The 20,819-nt window shown below is 44.3% G+C and overlaps 1 protein-coding gene across 1 annotated transcript in view; it reads left to right on the forward strand.

The window, feature by feature from the left end:
- Positions 1-20,819, forward strand: part of NTNG2 (netrin G2) — a 48,822-nt gene that overhangs the window by 16,118 nt on the left and 11,885 nt on the right. Inside the window, 1 exon segment of the mRNA XM_070759546.1 lies at positions 15,316-15,959. Within this exon segment, the coding sequence (XP_070615647.1) occupies positions 15,316-15,959 (644 nt within the window).

Here is a 20,819-nt window from a genome sequence, read left to right on the forward strand (position 1 = left end):
CCCATTGCGTTTTTCCTTGCGTGCCAGCCTTCTTATGCAATGTTCGGCATCATCTCGTCTCTCCGTTTTCTGGACGGTGGTCAAACCGTAGGAGATGTGTTTAATAATAGCATCTTCTCTGGACCTGTGAAACAGCAGTGGGTTGGATGAGGCTGAAGGAGGGAGGGAGGAAATTAAGGTCGGGGGGAGGGAAGGAAAGAGAAAAGGAGAGAGGGAGGAAATTAAAGTCGGGAGGGAGGGAGGGAAGGAAAGAAAGAGAAAAGGAGAGAGGGAGGAAATTAAAGTCGGGAGGGAGGGAGGGAAGGAAAGAAAGAGAAAAGGAGAGAGGGAGGAAATTAAAGTCGGGAGGGAGGGAGGGAAGGAAAGAAAGAGAAAAGGAGAGAGGGAGGAAATTAAAGTTGGGAGGGAGGGAGGGAAGGAAAGAAAGAGAAAAGGAGAGAGGGAGGAAATTAAAGTCGGGAGGGAGGGAGGGAAGGAAAGAAAGAGAAAAGGAGAGAGGGAGGAAATTAAAGTCGGGAGGGAGGGAGGGAAGGAAAGAAAGAGAAAAGGAGAGAGGGAGGGAAGGAAGGAAATTGAAGTCAAGAGGAGAGAGGGAAGCAAGGAAAGAGGAAGCAAGGAAGAGAGGAAGGGAGGAAGCAAGGAAGGAAGGAAGGAAGCAAAGAAGGAAGGAAGCAAAGGAAATTGAAGTTGGGAGGGAGGGAAGCAAGGAAAGAGGGAACAATGAAGGAAGTAAACAAGCAAGCAAGAAAGGAGATAATACGCTATAGGAAGGAAGGGAAGAAGGAAGCAAGGAAGGAAATTGTAGTCAGGAGGGAGAGAGGGAATGAAGGAAAGAAGGAGGAAGGGAGGGAGGAGAAAGGAAGGAAGGAGAAAGGAAAGAAGTAAGTAGGAAAGAAGACAAGGAAGCAAGGAAGGAAATTGAAGTTGGGAGGGAAGGAGGGAATGAAGGAAAGAAGGAGGAAGGGAGGGAGGAGAAAGGAAGGAAGGAGAAAGGAAAGAAGGAGAAAGGAAAGAAGTAAGTAGGAAAGAAGACAAGGAAGGAAGGAAATTGAAGCCAGAAGGGAGGGAGGGAAGCAAGGAAAGAGAGAAGAAGGAAGGAAGGAAGGAAGGAAGGAAAGAAATGAAACACCCATTGGGAAACCTGGATACTTCTGTGAGATTTCATTAAATCATGCCGTCGTTGTAAAAAATTGTGGCGAAATCAAGTCCGGCTTGACTTACCACCGTAAAGTTTTTATGGGCAAATGTTTCAAACTCCTGCTTTGCTTGGGCATCTTAACCCAGACTCTGATTTTGCTGGTTCTGGTGGTGCCAGACGTGATCGCAGGCCTGCTGGTTTCGAAAGAGAGTCCGCTCAGAACCGCTTGCTTTTCAGCGACCGCGCTTCGCTTAGGCTGCCCTGGTCGGTATATTCGGGATCAAGAGATTGGGGTCAATTCTTTAGTCTGAACTGCTCATCCGGCCTAAGAGGATTAGCCCTTTAAAAGGGAACGGAAGGCTGGCAAGCCAACCCCACGTCAGCCGCTGATACAATAGCGACATCACGGAGTTGGGCGTATCGAGCTTTCGAGGTCTCTGGGCCGGTCAGGAGAGGGAGATAATCTCCTTAGCGGGAGGATTTCAGACCTAGAAACATGAATTCTTCCTCCGAAACAGTCTTATAATTGTTATTTTGGAAGACAAGAAGGAACGGATGGAAATTAATCAAGGAGAGAAGCAGCCTTCTGCCGCATGAATCCCAGCGACCGGTTAGGTCCCACAGAATTGGCCTTCTCAGGGTCCCGTCGACTAAACAATGACTCAGGGGAAGAGCCTTCTCTGTGGCGGCCCCGACCCTCTGGGACCAGCTCCCCCCGGAGATTAGAACTGCCCCCACCCTCCTCGCCTTTCGTAAACTTCTTAAGACCCACCTCTGCCGTCAGGCATGGGGGAACTGAGACATCTCCCCTGGGCCTATACAATTTATATATGGTATGCTTGCGTGTATGTTTGCTTTTAATAATGGGGTTTTTAGTGTTTTTTAAATTATTAGATTTGTTCTTACATTGTCTTTGTTGTTGCTGTGAGCCGCCCCGAGTCTACGGAGAGGGGCGGCATACAAATCTAATAAATAATAATAATAATAATAATAATAATAATAATAATAATAATAATAATAATAACAACAACCTAGAATTAAGGAGAGGGGCGGCATACAAATCTAATAAATTATTAAATTATTATTATTATTATTAAGGAGGCCATTAAGTGGTGGAAAGGCTTGCTTGCAGAAGTTGTGGATGCTCCATCGCTGGAGGTTTTCAAAAAGAGATCGGACGGTCACGTTAAGGTTATTATTATTATTATTATTATTATTATTATTATTATTATTATTATTTAGATTTGTATGCCGCCCCTCTCCGAAGACTCGGGGCAGCTAACAACAATATAAAAAGACAATGTAAACAAATCTAATATTAAAAACAATCTAAAAAATTTAAAGAACCACTCATACATACAAGCATACCATGTATAAATTCTATAAGCCTAGGGGGAAGGGAAATTTCAATTCCCCCATGCCTGACGACAGAGGTGGGTTTTAAGGATCTTGCGAAAGGCAAGGAGGGTGGGGGCAACTCTGATATCTGGGGGGAGCTGGTTCCAGAGGGTTGGGGCCACCACAGAGAAGGCTCTTCTCCTGGGTCCCGCCAAACAACATTGCTTAGTCGACGGGACCCGGAGAAGGCCAACTCTGTGGGACCTAACCGGTCGCTGGGATTCGTGCGGCAGAAGGCGGTCCCTGAGATATTCTGGTCCAAAGTAGCGTCCAAATTTAAATCAGAGTCGGAGTCAAAGTCCGAGTTCCAATTTATTGCCGGAGCCATCCTGGTACCCCCACCGGGAAACCTGGATCTGAGTTTCCCACCCAGTTGAAAGTTCACCTCCTTTGTCCCCCATCCACAGACTTGTCACGTTGCCCATTCAGATTGTGCCAGTGTGGCCAGTCCTCCTTCCACTTCCGCCCAGGTGGGTGTGCATAGGATGGCCTTGAACCACTCGAAAGGGTGTTTCGTGGCTGCATATCCTCCTTCATGAAAATCCCCCCTCCCACGTTCCCATAAACATCAAAATATTCTATAGATAAATGTGGCAAGCTGTTGATCTATCACCAAGTTCTGCACCGGCTTGACATGTCTTCACATGCTCGGGATAGACAAGTCCCTATCTCACCAAAGGTCAATGACCCATCGGCTACTCTCAGCCTGGTTTGGCCAGCCTGTCGAAGCTGTTGCCTGGGGTGTGTGGCCGCAGTCTTCGGAGATGGGAGGCATACAAATCTAATAAATTATTATTATTATTATTATTATTGTGACCGCATCTCAAGGAGGACATAATGGAACTGGAAAAGGTGCAAAAAAGGGCAACAAGAATGATGAAGGAAATGGAGCCCCTCCCTTATGAAACCAGGTTGTGATGCCTTGGTCTCTTCAGCCTTGAAAGACGGTGTTGAAGAGGTGACTTGATCGAAGTGTATAAAATCACGCATGGGATAGAAAAGGCGGATGGAGAAAAATCCTTTTCTCTATCACACCATACTAGGACGAGGGGGCCCTCCCTAAAGCTCATAGGTAAGAAAGTGAGGACAAATAAAGGGAAATATTTCTTCACCCAAAGGGTCCTTGGTTGATGGAATTCCCTTCCAGAAGAGGTCGTGACAGCTGTCAGCCTGGAGAGCTTCAAGGCAGGATTAGACAGATTCAGGGATGCCAAGCATATAGATGGTTATTGAAACAGATGTCCAAGTGCCGTCTCTATGTTTGTTGAGGCAGGCAGGGTTCCCTTGGGTCCCATTTGTTGGGGGTCAGGGGAAAGGGAGGGTCTTGCCTTCTCTTTCTGCTCAACATCCCCATGGACTATTCGAGGGCCACTGTGGGACACAGAATGCTGGACTCGATGGGCTTTGGCCTGATTCAGCAGGGCTCTTCTTAGCTTCTTATATTCTTATGATTTTTCTACAACTAGGCCTAGAAAGCCTAGAACTACAGCACCTAAAATATGATTTGAGTATTGCCGACAAAATCATATGCTGCAATGTCCTACCGGTCAATGACTACTTCAGCTTCAACCGCAATAACACAAGAGCACGCAACAGATTCAAACTTAATACGAACCGCTCCAAACTTGACTGTAAAAAATATGATTTCAACAATCGAGTTATTGAAGCGTGGAACTCATTACTGGACTCAATTGTGTCAACCCCTAACCCACAACATTTCTCCCTTAGACTCTCCACGATTGACCTCTCCAGGTTCCTAAGAGGCCAGTAAGGGGCGTACATAAGTGCACTAGTGTGCCTTTCGTCCCCTGTCCAATTGTCTTTCCTTTCTTTCATCTATCATATATATTCTCTTCCTTTCATATATCCTCTCCTCTAAGCCCACTTTCACCCTCTTTTATATTATCACATGTCAATTTTTCTTCCTATGTATTGGACAAATGAATAAATAAAATAAATAAACTACTAGGAGCCACAGGTGAGAGCTGAGTGACAGGTGGGGGCCAAAGGTGAGTGAGCTGCCCCAAAAGGACATGACATGCCCCTACACCAGAAGTGCTACCCCTCCCTGAACACCCCATACACCCCAATTTATGAGCATTTATTTAACAGCAGTTCAAAGTTGTGACAGCTTCAGAAAAGAAGATGGAATAATTTTCCTTTCCCAGTTATGGTGAGGTTATGCGTTTATCATCCCGACCTTTGACTCTCTATGTGCAAAAATCATCATTTTGGATCACGAAGGTGGAGAGAAATGTATGAAATCCTTTCTTTTTTTAAAAATTAAATTTAATTAAAAAGGAAAAAAAATCAGAACTCCCAAATTTATGTTATATGCCAAAAACTGCAAGATTGGTCAGAATTAAACTTGACTGGAATTTCTTTTTTCATCTTAATAAGTTCGGTGAATCTAGAGAGTGCAATTAGTTTATAAGTCATTTTCTATAAAAGCTGGAAAATGAGCTTATTACTTGCAAACCCAAATCCTCATATATTTAAAAAAAAAAAAGGGTATCAATCTTTTAACCACGAGTAAACAACATGTGATGTGCTTTAATTTTTTTTTTTGTAAAGTGATATATTTTAATTTAAGTTTTGCTGGCGGGCCTTATGGCTAATAGGAATTGAAAAATGTTTGTTCAATCCGTGTCTTGGTTCGTACATACCGAATGCATTTTCCGAGATCAATATACACATCATTCACTCGTCAGGTTTGTGTACTTTGGGGAGTTTTGAACAACTTCAGTAAAAATCCATACCGAAACGATACATGCCCTGCGCATAACTTCTAAGCCAAGGAGCCCCATGGTGCAAAGCAAATGGGCCAGAACTACAGAGAATGGCTCCCAGAAATTGTATATTAAGGGAAGATTGACTCTGAATGAATGAGCATTTATTTAATCAACCCAACGGATGAAAAAGTGCATCTGGAAAGCTTATTTACCAGGGGAACGATGCACGAAAAAAAAGGCACAGCGATTTTAATGGGAATTCTATTTCCTCTTTTAAAAATGATCACAAATTTGTGCAGGAGCCGGCTAATATGAACTTAAAGGTGGAGGGAGGGAGGAGTAATAAGAGAGAGAAGTTGAATTTAATAGGCTTGCGTAAAATCTTTGCTTGGCTTCCAATGTGTGATAGAGCGACATGCAAAATGTATCGGTGGACAGTTATATGCTTTGTGGCAGACAGCCCTGGAATTTCAACAGTTTGTTCAGGGACAAGTTGTCCAAAGTTACAACAATGGGGGGGAAAGAGGACTTACGACTGATTTTCACATGTAATGACGGTTGCGACACTGGGGAACAATTTGTAACACAATTTCTGTTGAGTTTGATTTTTGAGCTTTTTAATAATTTTTTAAATTATTATTATTATTATTATTATTATTATTATTATTATTATTATTATTAATTAGATTTGTATGCTGCCCCTCTCCGAGGACTCAGAGCGGCTCACAACAATAAAAGATCATATACAAACCCAATGTTAAAAACAGTTTTAAAAGACCCCTATTAAAAACAGTCATACAACCCAAACATACCGTACATAAAGTCAAGAAAGCTGAGGATATATCAATTCCTCCATGCCTGGTGACATAGATGAGTTTTCAAAAGTTTGCGAAAGGCAAGGAGGGTGGGGGCAATCCTAATCTCCGGGGGGAGGTGATTCCAGAGGGCCGGGGCTGCCAAAGAGAAGGCTCTTCCCCTAGGTCCGGCCAGACGGCATTGTTTTGTCAATGGGATCCGGAGAAGGCCAACTCTGTGGGACCTAACCAGTCGCTGGGATTCGTGCGGCAGCAGGCAGTCCCAGAGATATTCTGGTCCGGTGCCACGAAAGGCTTTATAGGTCATAACCAACACTTTGAATTGTGACTGGAAACTGATTGGCAACCAATGCAGACTGCGGAGTGATGACGAAACATGGGCATATCTGGGAAAGCCCATGATTGCTCTCGCAGCTGCATTCTGCACGATGTAAAGTTTAGGCAGGCCGGTTTCAAAACTGTAGTTAGTTTTCTTCTACCAATCAATTTTTCTCTCTCTACACCTTATATATATAATATAGTTAATTCGGCAACATGACCATCAAATTGCATTTTTGACAGCCATTTGCTAACTTCCCAGAAAATCTTTGGATAGGTAGGTAGGTAAGTAGATAGATAGACAGACAGACAGACAGACAGACAGACAGACAGACAGAGGAGATAGCTAGATAGCTAGATAGCTAGATAGCTAGATAGCTAGATAGCTAGATAGCTAGATAGCTAGCTAGCTAGCTAGCTAGCTAGATAGATAGATAGATAGATAGATAGATAGATAGATAGATAGATAGATAGATAGATAGAGGAGATAGATAGAGGAGATAGATAGATAGACAGACAGACAGACAGACAGACAGACAGACAGATAGATAGAGGAGATAGATAGATAGATAGATAGATAGATAGATAGATAGATAGATAGATAGATAGATAGATAGATAGATAGAGGAGATAGATAGATAGGTAGGTAGGTAGGTAGGTAGGTAGGTAGGTAGGTAGGTGATAGATAGATAGATAGGTAGGTAGGTAGGTAGGTAGGTAGGTGATAGATAGATAGATAGATAGATAGATAGATAGATAGATATTGATAGATAGATAGATAGAGGAGATAGATAGATAGATAGATAGATAGATAGATAGATAGATAGACAGACAGACAGACAGACAGACAGATAGAGGAGATAGAGGAGAGAGATAGAGATAGGTAGGTAGGTAGGTAGGTAGGTAGATGATAGATAGATAGATAGATAGATAGATATTGATAGATAGATAGAGGAGATAGATAGATAGATAGATAGATAGATAGATAGATAGATAGATAGATAGATAGATAGATACTGTAGATAGACTAACTAACTAACTAAGTAACTAACTCCTTCTAGATTTGGCAACTGACTCATAGGTATGGTGGTTGCAATATCGTGAGGTCGACATTCAATTGCCGATTGTCCTGCTTAAGAACAGAAAGGTTGGGTTGAATGTGGTCGTACGTCCGAGGACTACCTGGATACTGAATGACTGGAGAGTAGGGGTTGTTTTTGTTTTACAAAATAAACCCCGGTTGGAAACCACCGCAAGTGTGTAACATACGGCGGATCAGAACCTATCAGGGAGGGTTAATCCCTCCGATCAACAGTTGGCTTGCCGCGGGTCCATTGTTAACAACACAAAGCACACAAGGGTTGCGAGACCGACGCTTTTGTTCTTCTGGCGGCTCTGCCAGATTCCCGCTTGTGACATAAAGTTGTCGTTCTTATCGGCCAGGCGTCCCACCCGCCTGCTGGGCTTGGCAACCGGCGAGAGCAAGAGACAGATGGGTTTGAAGATGTACCAGCTGCCAGCTCCCATTCAAAGACCCCACTTTCTCCCCCCTGGCCCCGCCCTCCTTGGTATTTTCCTATTTGGTTGCTCCCCCTGGCTCTTAAATGCAATAATTTTCTTAATAACAAGAATTCCAGAATTGGTGCTAGGTTATTAAAAAAAAATCCCAATGTAAGGGAAAAGGGGAGAAGAGGGGAGAGATATGGAAATGAAAGGATGGGGAGAAGGGAGGAGAGGAGAGGAAGAGAGAGAGAGAGAGGAGGAAGGGAAGGAAGGAAGGAAGAGGAAAGGAAAGGGAAAGAAAGGAAATGAAAAGAAAAAGAATGAGGAGGGAAGGAAGAGAGGAAAGGGAAGGAGGGAGAAAGAGAGAGAAGGAAAAGGAAAGGATGGAGGAATGAAGGAAGGAAAGGGGAAACATGAAGGAAGAAAAAGACGAAGGAAGAGGAAGGAAAGAAAAAAAGCAAGGTGTAAACAAACAAAGAAATAACAAATCTTAGAAGGCCTACTTCCTTCCTTCCTTCTCCCACATCCTTCCTTCCTTTCTTCACTCCTTCCTTCCTCCTCCTATATCCTTCCCTCCTTCCTCCTCCCATATCCTTCCTTCTTTCTTTCCTTCCTTCCTTCCTTCACTCATTCCTACACTCCCTTCCTTTCTCCTCCCATATCCTTCCTTCCCTCCCTCCTTCCTCCTCCCACATCCTTCCTTCCTTCCTTCACTCATTCCTACACTCCTTCCTTCCTTTCTCCTCCCATATCCTTCCTTCCTTCCCTCCTTCCTCCTCCCATATCTTTCCTTCCTCCCATTCTTCCTTCTTTCCCTCCCTCCCATCATCTACCCAAAGTTTAAAGTGTAAACAGAATCCACAATTCAAAAAAGGAATCAGAAGTTGAGTGCTCACCCATCATTTTGCATGCAAACAAATAACACCAATAATAACGGTTTCTTACACACACACAGAGAGAGAGAGAGAGAGAGAGGGAGGGAGGGAGGGAGAGAGAGAGAGAGAGAGAGAAGGGAGGCACACCCTGCCAAAGGACGAGGACTTAAGCGATGCTGAGAAAAGGCAAAATTCACAGTAAGGGAAGCACAGGACAAGCAACACAGCCAAAGATGCCCGGGTGCTGTGTCTCTCTTTCTCTGTGTGTCTGTGTGTTGTGTGACTTAGACCAAAGCTTTCCTGGCTCCGATGGCAGCATCTTTTTCCGCTGATTCATGGCAAGCCAAGCAACCCCCTTTGGAGGGAGTCCATTGGCCTTTTTTTTTCCATCAGGAAGCCAGAGAGAGAGAGAGAGAAATTCGAACCCAGCCTGGGGAAAAAGCAGCCGATCGATGGCCCCCACCAGCCCAGAAGGTACGAAGGGAAGGAGACATTCGGAAATTCAAAACCCAGGCTGGATGGAGGGCTCCAGTGGCTTAATTTAAACTCCTGGCTGTGCCAACCCTTTGTTTCCTTTGGCTTCCCTCCGAGGAGACACGGGTGCCATCGGGTGAAGGGCAGCGGAGGAGGATCCCCTACTCCACTGTCCTCCAGTTGTGACCGCCCAAAAGTTTCCCTCGTTAAGTGATGCTTTACTAGAAGAGCCCTCCGCTCCTCCACTCGCAACAGAATGCCCTACGCAACTAGACTTAACAATCCCAGGTTTAGAAAGCTGAGAACGACATCGCCTTAAACACGACCTAAGCATAGCCCATACATTCACCTGCTACGACGTCCTTCCTGTCAACGGCTACTTCAGCTTCAACCACAACAACACTCGAGTACACGACAGATACAAACTCAAAGTGAACCGCTCTAAACTTGACTGCGGGAAATATGACTTTAGTAACCGAGGAGTTGGTGCATGGAACTCACTACCTGACCCTGTAGTATCATCACCTGACCCCCAAATTTTTACCCTTTTAGACTGTCCACTGTTGACCTCTCCCGATTCCTAAGAGGTCAGTAAGGGGCGTGCATAAGTGCACCAGCGTGCCTTCTGTCTCCTGACCTAATGTTTCTCTCTTACTACTATGATGTATATAAGCGTTGTTCTATCTTTGTACTTGACAAAGCAAAAATAAAATATGATAACATATATAAGATAAGATAAGATAAGATAAGATGTGATGTGAGCCACTCCGAGTCCTTGGAGAGGGGCAGAATACAAATCTAATAAATTATTATTATTATTATTCAGATTATTATTATTAAGCCACCCCTGGTCACAAGATTGTCAAGCCACTCCCACCTAGTCACATGGCCGGCAAGCCACTCCTACCTGGTCACATGACCACCATGCCACACCCACAAAATAAGCCACACCCACATTGTGGCAGTAAAAAATCTTTTAGCAGCCCATCGCTGGTCTTTGGTGACTTTTTAAATAATAATAATAATAATAATAATAATAATAATAATAATAATAATAATAATAATAATAAATGTTTATTTACAATGCCCTTTTAACAAAGGGCATAACAGCAAGCCGTATACACTAAAGAAGACATACAGTAGGCAATACACACACTTTTCAGTGCTGTCGTAACTGTAATGATCTTGGTTATTTGCTTATATCAATTCCATGCATTTCTGCAGCTCGGGAATGTATATAAAAACTATTTCTTTAAAAAAAGGGGGTGGGATAGGAAGACGAAAAAGACTCTTTTGTTTTTTCAAAAATCCTCTCAACAGTTCTTTTTTTTAAGGCCGGCAATGTTGGCAAAATGCATTTATCCCATTTCTGCTTCTTCTTCTGCCTTGCAATTTGATAGTCTCTGCGCTCCGTGTTTTCCCACTTACTAGCTATTAGCGGTAATCACTCTAAATTAATTAAGGCAAGCAAGGCTGCGAATGGAATTGAAATTAATTGTTGGCAAATATCACTAGGAATCCCTGCCTGATCTTTTTGGTGGGTTATCAATTTATGCCTCGGAGGGAGACGTTTAATTATCTTCAAATGTTATATATGGGGTGCTGGGCCTCCGCCGGCTTCTACTCTAGTTTGACTCTGTAGTAGGAGGCAGAAAGTGTATGGGAGGGGGAAGAGTGGAGTGGGGAGGAAATGGAGATCTTGCAGCATCCTCCCCACTGTGGAGAAATGAGGATTTTGCAGTATCCTTCCCCCTGGAGTGGGGAAGGAATGGGGATTTTGCAGTATCCTTCCCCCCGTAGTGTAGAGAAATGAGGATTTTGCAGTATCCTTCCCCCTGGAGTGGGGAAGGAATGAGGATTTTGCAGTATCCTTCCCCCTGGAGTGGGGAAGAAATGGGGATTTTGCAGTATCCTTTCCCCCCGTAGTGTAGAGAAATGAGGATTTTGCAGTATCCTTCCCCCTGGAGTGGGGAAGGAATGGGGATTTTGCAGTATCCTCGCCCCAGAGTGTGGAGAAATGAGGATTTTGCAGTATCCTTCCCCCTGGAGTGGGGAAGGACTGGGGATTTTGCAGTATCCTTCCCCCCGGAGTGTGGAGAAATGAGGATTTTGCAGTATCCTTCCCCCTGGAGTGGGGAAGGAATGGGGATTTTGCAGTATCCTCGCCCCAGAGTGTGGAGAAATTGGAATTTTGCAGTATCCTTCCCCCGGAGTGTGGAGAAATGAGGATTTTGCAGTATTCTTCCCCCTGGAGTGGGGAAGGAATGGGGATTTTGCAGTATCCTCGCCCCAGAGTGTGGAGAAATGAGAATTTTGCAGTATTCTTCCTCCTGGAGTGGGGAAGGAATGGGGATTTTGCAGTATCCTCCCCCTGGAATGTAGAGAAATGAGGATTTTACAGTATTCTTCCTCCTGGAGTGGGAAAGGAATGGGGATTTTGCAGTATCCTTCCCCCCGGAGTGGGGAAGGAATGGGGATTTTGCAGTATCCTCGCACCAGAGTGTGGAGAAATTCGAATTTTGCAGTATCCTTCCCCCGGAGTGGGGAAGGAATGGGGATTTTGCAGTATCCTCGCCCCAGAGTGTGGAGAAATTCGAATTTTGCAGTATCCTTCCCCCGGAGTGTGGAGAAATGAGGATTTTGCAGTATTCTTCCCCCTGGAGTGGGGAAGGAATGGGGATTTTGCAGTATCCTCGCCCCAGAGTGTGGAGAAATGAGGATTTTGCAGTATTCTTCCTCCTGGAGTGGGGAAGGAATGGGGATTTTGCAGTATCCTCCCCCTGGAGTGTGGAGAAATGAGGATTTTGCAGTATTCTTCCCCCTGGAGTGGGGAAGGAATGGGGATTTTGCAGTATCCTCGCCCCAGAGTGTGGAGAAATGAGAATTTTGCAGTATTCTTCCTCCTGGAGTGGGGAAGGAAGGGGGATTTTGCAGTATCCTTCCCCCTGGAGTGGGGAAGGAATGGGGATTTTGCAGTATCCTCACACCAGAGTGTGGAGAAATTAGGATTTTGCAGTATCCTCCCCCTGGAGTGGATGGGGACAGAAGTAACAACGACTTCCAAATTGCGCATTAACGCATGGGCTGAAAACTTAGCCCAAATAGTTAATAATCGGAATTGGTCTCTTTTCCAAAACTCCGTGTGATTCTACTAAGTGGTGTTTCCGGCAAGTATCCCATTCCAGGTATGACCTCGGCTTACGACCGCGATTGAGCCCAAACTATCCGCCGTTAAGCAAGGCAGCTGTTGAATTTTGCCGCCTTTTGCAACCTTTCTTGCCATGGTTGTAAAGTGAAACACTGCAATTGTTGAGTTGTTGAACTACCATCAGTGGGCCAAGTTTACCGTCGGGTGATAAAGTACAAAAATCGGCCACAAGTCACTTTTTTAAGCGCCGTTGCGACTTCAAAGGATCACTGAACATATTGTAATAGTTTGTGATAGTTTGCTGACAGCTGTGATACTTTGTGATAGTTTGTGATAGTTAGGGGGGACATGATCGAAACATTTAAATATGTCAAAGGGTTAAATAAGGTTCAGGAGGGAAGTGTTTTTAATAGGAAAGTGAACACAAGAACAAGGGGACACAATCTGAAGTTAGTTGGGGGAAAGATCAAAAGCAACATGAGAAAATATTATTTCACTGAAAGAGTAGTAGATCCTTGGAACAAACTTCCAGCAGACATGGTTGGTAAATCCACAGTAACTGAATTTAAACATCCCTGGGATAAACATAGATCCATTGTAAGATAAAATACAGGAAATAGTATAAGGGCAGACTAGATGGACCATGAGGTCTTTTTCTGCCATCAATCTTCTATGTTTCTATGTTTCTATGCTCATTCCATTATCTTTACCATCCGTTCCTCAATTATACAAATGTGTAAGTCCTTCCATCCCCTCTGCCAGATACGATTTGATGAAATTTCATCCCCAAATTTCTTGCTAAAAGAAGAAACAGACACAGCAATTTTTACTTGGCACATCGGTGTGTTTAAAATACAGAACTGACCCCCTTGAACAGAGTTCGGATGATCACACAAAATGCTAGTTAAAAATGCAGTTAAATAAAGTTTGATAGGGTTTTTTTATCACGTGAGAACACAGTCCTTATGAGGTTGCGTGAACCAGGTCGAGGCATCAAGTCAAAACAGGGTGTATTTATTGTGCCGATTGTACCCTGCGTGCAACTCCTGACTGTTGTGCCTGGCAAAGCCACCTCTAATATTTATGACGTTGTGTTAATCCAGCTTTGAAATAAAGCCATTGCTAGAGAAATGGGGACTGAAAAAAACGCAACAGCTGAGTCATGTTGAAGGCCACAAGGATTACGGCGCACGTGTGCGTATCTGTTGTCTTGGTTGTCGTTGCTTCGCTCCAAATTGTGCTTTCAAGCAGCTTGTGGGTTAAGTCAAGGACAATAAGTTCATGATTGTGGTTTGTTTCTTTTTCTATACGTCGTTCAGATCGCCCGGCTTTTGCATTCCGAACAGATGTCTGCTTTAAAAATAAAAAAAATAAAAAATCAACGGCGAAGCTATTAATAACAATTTGACTTAATGTATACAAGGAGGAGGGGGAGTCAGGGCTTGCAAGCCCCCTCTGCTTTCGTGGTGTTGAAAATAAAATAAATAAATTTCCCCCTTTTTAGCAGACTAATCCGGGTCACTGATTAAAGCCATTTTGTAGAATAGAATTGGATTCAGAATAGAATAGAACAGAACAGAATAGAATAGAATATTGGAAAGAATAGAATAGAACAGAACAGAACACAATATAATAGAATAGAATGCAGAATAGAAAGTGGGTGAGCAGTGTGGTCGGGCGGTAGGAAAAGCAAGTAGGATGCTTGGCTGCATAGCTAGAGGTATAACAAGCAGGAAGAGGGAGTTTGTGATCCCCTTATATAGAGTGCTGGTGAGACCCCATTTGGAATACTGTGTTCAGTTCTGGAGACCTCACCTACAAAAAGATATTGACAAAATTGAACGGGTCCAAAGACGGGCTACAAGAATGGTGGAAGGTCTTAAGCATAAAACGTATCAGGAAAGACTTCATGAACTCCATCTGTCTAGTCTGGAGGGCAGAAGGAAAAGGGGGGACATGATCGAAACATTTAAATATGTTAAAGGGTTAAATAAGGTCCAGGAGGGAAGTGTTTTTAATAGGAAAGTGAACACAAGAACAAGGGGACACAATCTGAAGTTAGTTGGGGGAAAGATCAAAAGCAACATGAGAAAATATTATTTCACTGAAAGAGTAGTAGATCCTTGGAACAAGCTTCCAGCAGACGTGGTTGATAAATCCACAGTAACTGAATATAAACATGCCTGGGATAAACATCCATCCATCCTAAGATAAAATACAGAAAATAGTATAAGGGCAGACTAGATGGACCGTGAGGTCTTTTTCTGCCATCAGACTTCTATGTTTCTATGGAATGGAAGAGTAGAATTGAATAGCATATTGGATAGACTGGACTGGACTGGACTGGACTGGAGTAGACTAGACTAGACTAGACTAGACTAGACTAGACTAGAATAGAATAGAATAGAACAGCAGAGTTGGAAGGGACCTTGGAGGTCTACTCCAGCACCATGTTTAAGCAGGAGAACCTATGTCATTCCAGACAAATGTTTATCCAATATCTTCTTCAAAACTACCAGTGTTCGGGCATTCACAACTTCTGGAGGCAACTTCTGTTCCTCGGATTAATCGTTCTCACTGTCAGAAAATTCCTCCTTCGTTCTAAGTTGCTTCTCTCCTTGATTAGTTTCCACCCATTGCTTCTTGTCCTACCCTCAGGTGCTTTGGACAATAGCTTGACTCCCCCTTCTTTGTGGCAACCCCTGAGATATTGGAAGGCTGCTATCCTGTCTCCCCTGGTCCTTCTTTTCATTAAACTAACCAGTTCCTGCAACCGCTCTTTGTATGTTGTAGCCTCCAGTCGCCTAATGATCTTTGTCGTTCTTCTCTGCATTCTTTCCAGAGTCTCGACATACTTTTTGCATCGTGGTTCTTCATTCTGGTCTCCCTTATCTTCTCCTTCTCCTTCTTCTAGGAAAACCCATACCTGTGCAGCGACGAGTGCGATGCTTCCAATCCAGACCTGGCCCACCCTCCCAAGCTGATGTTCGACAAAGAGGATGAAGGCCTGGCCACCTACTGGCAGAGTGTGACCTGGAGCCGTTATCCCAAGCCCTTGTTGGCCAACATCACTTTGTCTTGGAACAAGACCATCGAGCTGACCGACGACGTGGTGTTGACTTTTGAGTACGGCCGCCCCACCAAAATGATCTTGGAGAAGTCCTTGGACAACGGCAGGACTTGGCACCCCTATCAGTACTACGCGGACGAATGCAACGAAGCTTTCAGCATGCCGGCGCGGAAGGTGAAGGAGCTGTCCGCCACCAATGTCAACCGGGTCATCTGCACGGAGGACTATTCCCGTTGGGTGGGGTCCAAGAAAGAGAAGGGCGTGAGGTTCGAGGTGAAGGACCGTTTCGCCATTTTCGCCGGGCCCGAGCTTCGCAACATGGACAACCTTTACACCCGTCTGGAGAGCGCCAAGGGCCTGAAGGATTTCTTCACGGTGACGGACCTGAGGATCCGGCTTCTGAAGCCGGCGCTCGGCGGGACCTACGTCCAACGGGAGAACTTGTACAAGTACTTCTACGCCATCTCCAATATCGAAGTCACAGGCAGGTAATCAGAAACACGCTTCCTTGGCTTGGCTTTTTCTCCCCACCCGCCCCCACTACCCAGTGTTTGGGCTACTATCCGGAGCGCTAAATCACACTAGCTTCCGTGGGTCGTGTTTGCGGGGCCAGCACGATGTTGCTTCTGCACCTGTGGAGGTAACAAAATCGCGCACGGAGCTGCAGTTGCGCCCATGTTTCAGCAAGCGCAGAAGCAAAAAAGCCTCAGCAAAACACAGGCGCTAGTAGCCCACCGCTGCCCCTACCATTTTTAGTTCGCCCATCGTTGTTGTCGTTTTGGGTACCCAAACAGCAAAGCTAGTTGCCAACGAGCTTGGGGCCGTTAATGTTTAACATCTAGCCCCGGCCGATGAAGGAATTGATATGCACGATTGGAGGAATGTGAGCGATTGTTTTTTTAAAATGAAATCGGGTTTTTAAGAAATGGTGGTTTTAGGATGTTTTTAGTTTTAGATTTCTGGATATTGTATTTATTTTTCTCTCGATGCGAGCCGCCCTGAATCTGAGGAGGAAGGCGGCGTAGAAATCTAATTAATAAGTTAATAATTTCATAGAAGTCTCATTAATAAAGCTGTCACCTGAAAAAGACTCGCTCAGTTTGGAAGAGGAAAAGGGTGTCAGATGTCTTAGAAACATAGAAACATAGAAGATTGACGGCAGAGAAAGACCTCCTGGTCCATCTAGTCTGCCCTTACACTATTTCCTGTATTTTACCTTAGGATGGATCTATGTTTATCCCAGGCGTGTTTACATTCCGTTACTGTGGATTTATCTGCTGGAAGTTTGTTCCAAGCATCTACTACTCTTTCAGTAAAAAAAAATATTTTCTCAGGTTGTTTGTGATCTTTCCCCCAACTCACTTCAGATTGTGCCCCCTTGTTCTTGGGTTCACTTTCCTATTAAAAACACTTCCCTCCTGAACCTTATTTAACCCTTTGACATATTTAAATGTTTCGATCATGTCCCCCCTTTTCCTTCTGTCCTCCTGTCTTGGAATTCATTTGGTATCTTTCTCCTTAAAGCAGGGCCTCGCGATTATTTTCTGTTATGCCCCCCCCCCCTCTAGGAAGAAGTGAACATTTCGTGGGCCTCCTCAACTTTCCGCCGGGATGATTCTTTGCAATATTCAGCATGTTTTCGCTGAAAAAGCTGAAGCAACTTATAAGTATGATTGGGGGTGTAATCTGTTTAAGCGACGCCTTAATTTATTTGGTTTCCTGCTGCCCGCTGCCAATATTGTTAGACACAGCCAACATCCCGGTCTTTCCTTGTCTCCCATCGTAGTCACATCCGCTTCGTCCTATTTCCTCGTCTTAGCTTTCAGGAGACTTCCGTTTGTCTCGTGATCTCCGTCCCTCTCCTCCTTTCTTTTCATCCCTGTGAAATATTTTTCCACGGTGTCTCTTAAGGCTTTGTCGTCGGCACTTCATATCTCCTGCTCTGTGCTGTGTGCTATTGTTCGGTGCAAAAAACGCCTACTCCCGGGAGCAAAAAAAGCATATTCTCCGGGCCCATACACCCTCCTGGCATTGATCCATGCCCCCCAAAGGGGGCCTGCCCCACTATTTGAGGAGCACTGCTTTAAACGAATGAAGAAACAAAAACCCTTTTCATTTGTTGGAAAAGAAATTGCTTTTGAGGTGGTTGTTTTTGGTTTTGATGAAATTCTGCAGAGTGGAAAGTAGTTTTCTTGTATTTACTTAGTGACAAGAAAGCCAAGGGGTGAATATGAATGATTGTTCTTTCTTTTGCAATCCTTTCCTTTGATTTCACCAGTTCATTTTTCCTTCCTTCCTTCCTTCCTTCCTTCCTTCCTTTCCTTTCTCCTTCCTTCCTTCCTTCCTCCCCTTTTGTTCCTTTTCCTTTTATCTTATTCCCTTTCTCCCTCCCTCCCTCCATCTCCTTCCTTCCAGTCGCTTTCTTTTCCTTTCTTTCTTTCTTCAACCGCACTCCTTCCCTCTTTTTTCATCCCCTCCCTCTTCTCTTTACTTCCTTCCTTCCTTTCCTTTTGTGTTCTCCTTTCTTTCTTCAACCTGTCCTCCTTCCATCTTCTTTTTCCCCTCCCTCACTCTTCTCCTTCCTTCCGTTTCCCTTTCTTTTCCTTTCTTTAACATGCCCTCCTTCTATCTTCTTTTATCTCCTTCCTTCCCTCCCTCCATTCCTCTTGCTTTCCTTTCTTTTCCTTTCCCTCTTTAACCCTCCCTCCTTCCCTCTTCTTTTATCTCATTCCTTCCTTCCCTCCTTCCTGCCTTGGAAAAAAATCCTGCTCCTTTGCAAGAAATGTCCAAAGCAAATGTCTCTTTCCCCAAGCAACATGAGAACGGCAAAAAAACCCAATGCCAGACAATTGTTCTGCTTGGCACAAGAAAGTTTGCAGTCGGACGGATGGCAGTACGATTCAGAGGACATGTTATTTTTATTCCTCCCTTTCTCCTCCTCCCTTCCTAGGCTGGTCCTTCCATCCTGCCCCTATTGATCTAATCAGTAACAGGAGGAGGTGCCAAGCCTGCGACAGGAATAGAAACCAGAAAGTCCGTCTATGGTGAGCAAGGGCTGGCACGTCACAGCAGAAAAGAGGAATCCGAGGTGACGGGCAGAAAAACTAGTTTTATGGGAATCGCTCCAGGAATGGGAGAGAGAGGGAGGAAGGGAGGAAGGGAGGAAGGAAGGGAGGAAGGAAGGGAGGAGATAGAAGGACAGAAGGAAGGGAGGGAGGGAAGGAGGGGAGATGAGGATAGCTGGAAGGAAGGAAGGAAGGAAAGAAGGAAGGAAGGAAAGAAAGAAGGGAGGAAGGAAGGGAGGGAGGAAGGGAGGGAGGAAGGGAGGAAGGAAGGAAGGAGAGATAAGGATAGAAGGAAGGGAGGGAGGGAAGGAGGGGAGATAAGGATAGCTGGAAGGAAGGAAGGAAAGAAAGAAGTGAGGGAGGAAGGAAGGAAGGAAGGGAGGGAGGAAGGAAGGAAGGGAGGGAGGGATGAAGGAAGGGAGGAGATATAATGATAGAAGGGAGGGAGGGAGGGAAGGAGGGGAGATAAGGATAGCTGGAAGGAAGGAAGGAAGGAAAGAAGGAAGGAAGGAAAGAAAGAAGGGAGGAAGGGAGGGAGGGAGGAAGGAGAGATAAGGATAGAAGGGAGGGAGGGAGGGGAGATAAGGATAGCTGGAAGGAAGGAAGGAAGGAAGGAAGGAAGGAAGGAAGGAAGGAAGGAAGGAAGGAAGGATATTTTCAATCTCCTTTCTTCTCGCTTTGCATAGGGAGCACCTGAAGCATATGAAGCAGGAAAGATCAGAAAAGACATCCTCTCTGGTCAATCTAATTTTCTCCTTTATTTAACAGCCGGTAGTTGAGGTTGTCTGGACAGACAGAGTGAAATTGAAGTTCATGCCATGAGCATTGAGCTGGAGGCTCCCGTTATGAGCAATCCAATTAAGGAGATGCATCTAAATTACGCAGTAATTATTAAGTTTTCTCACTTTGCCTGAAAGTATTTCCATGTTCTCTGCACCTTTGAATGTTTTCTTTCTTCGTGTAATTTCCTTCCTTCCTTCCCTCCCTTTCCGTACACATCATTTCACAATTAACCACCATCATAAACCCCCAACTAATTCAGAAACAGGACAGGAAAAAAAAGGAAGGAAGGAAGGAAGGAAGGAAGAGAGGGAGGGAGGGAGGGTGGGAGGAAGGAAATAATATGCTATGGGAAGGAAAGAAGGAAGGAAGGGAGGGAGGGAGGGAGGAGGAAGGGAGGAAGGAAGGAGGTAATATTTATTTTATTTATCTTATTTATTTATTTTGTCGAATACGCAATGAGGGTTATATATACACGTAGTAAAATACATGATGAAGGTTATAGAGGATGTAAAATATATCTATGAAAGAATAGAAAAGAAGATATAGTAATAGAACATATCAATGAAAGAATAGAAGAAGAGATATGGGAATAGAAGAAAGGTATAGGAGATATAGGAGAGCAATAGGACAGGGGACGGAAGGCACTCTAGTACACTTGTACTCGCCCCTTACTGACCTCTTAGGAATCTGGAGAGGTTAACTGTAGATAATCTAAGGGTAAAGTGTTGGGGGTTTGGGGATGACACTATGGAGTCCGGTAATGAGTTCCACGCTTCGACAACTCGGTTACTGAAGTCATATTTTTTACAGTCAAGTTTGGAGCGGTTAATATTAAGTTTAAATCTGTTGTGTGCTCTTGTGTTGTTGTGGTTGAAGCTGAAGTAGTTGTTGACAGGCAGGACGTTGCAGCATATGATCTTCCATATGCTATGGAAGGAAAGAAGGAAGGAAGGTTCTGTGCTCCAGAAATCAAATTTACTGTCTTGAAACTCTAGATAATGGAAGTTGATATGCATATGGATTTGAAGAATGAACTAAACCTTCCCATTTTCACCTTGATTTCAGTTTTAGAGTAAAGTACATTTTAGAGAGTATAGAAAATGGAGAGGCTATTACCCAATAGCTTCCAGGCGGCCAGAGAGCAGCGAGTTGGAAAAGCGTTTCTCATCTGTCTAAATTTTAAGATATTTGGACTCCTCTTCCCAGAATTCCATGTTGCGAGTAGTAGGAATCGTTGCCTACCAGAGTTGGAAGGGACCATTGTACATGTTGTGTTTATTATTGTTGTTAGCCGCCCCGAGTTTACGGAGAGGGGCGGCATACAAATCCAATAAATTATTATTATTATTAATTATTATTATTATTATTCTAGCCCAACCCTCTGCTTGGACAGGAAAGCCTACAACACCACTTCAGACAGATGATTATCCAACGTCTGCTTTAAAACTCCCAGTGTTGGAGCATTTACAACTTCTGGAGGCAGGCAGTTCCACTGATCAA

Source organism: Erythrolamprus reginae, chromosome 8 (assembly GCF_031021105.1).
Source record: "Erythrolamprus reginae isolate rEryReg1 chromosome 8, rEryReg1.hap1, whole genome shotgun sequence".
Lineage (NCBI taxonomy): Eukaryota > Metazoa > Chordata > Lepidosauria > Squamata > Dipsadidae > Erythrolamprus > Erythrolamprus reginae.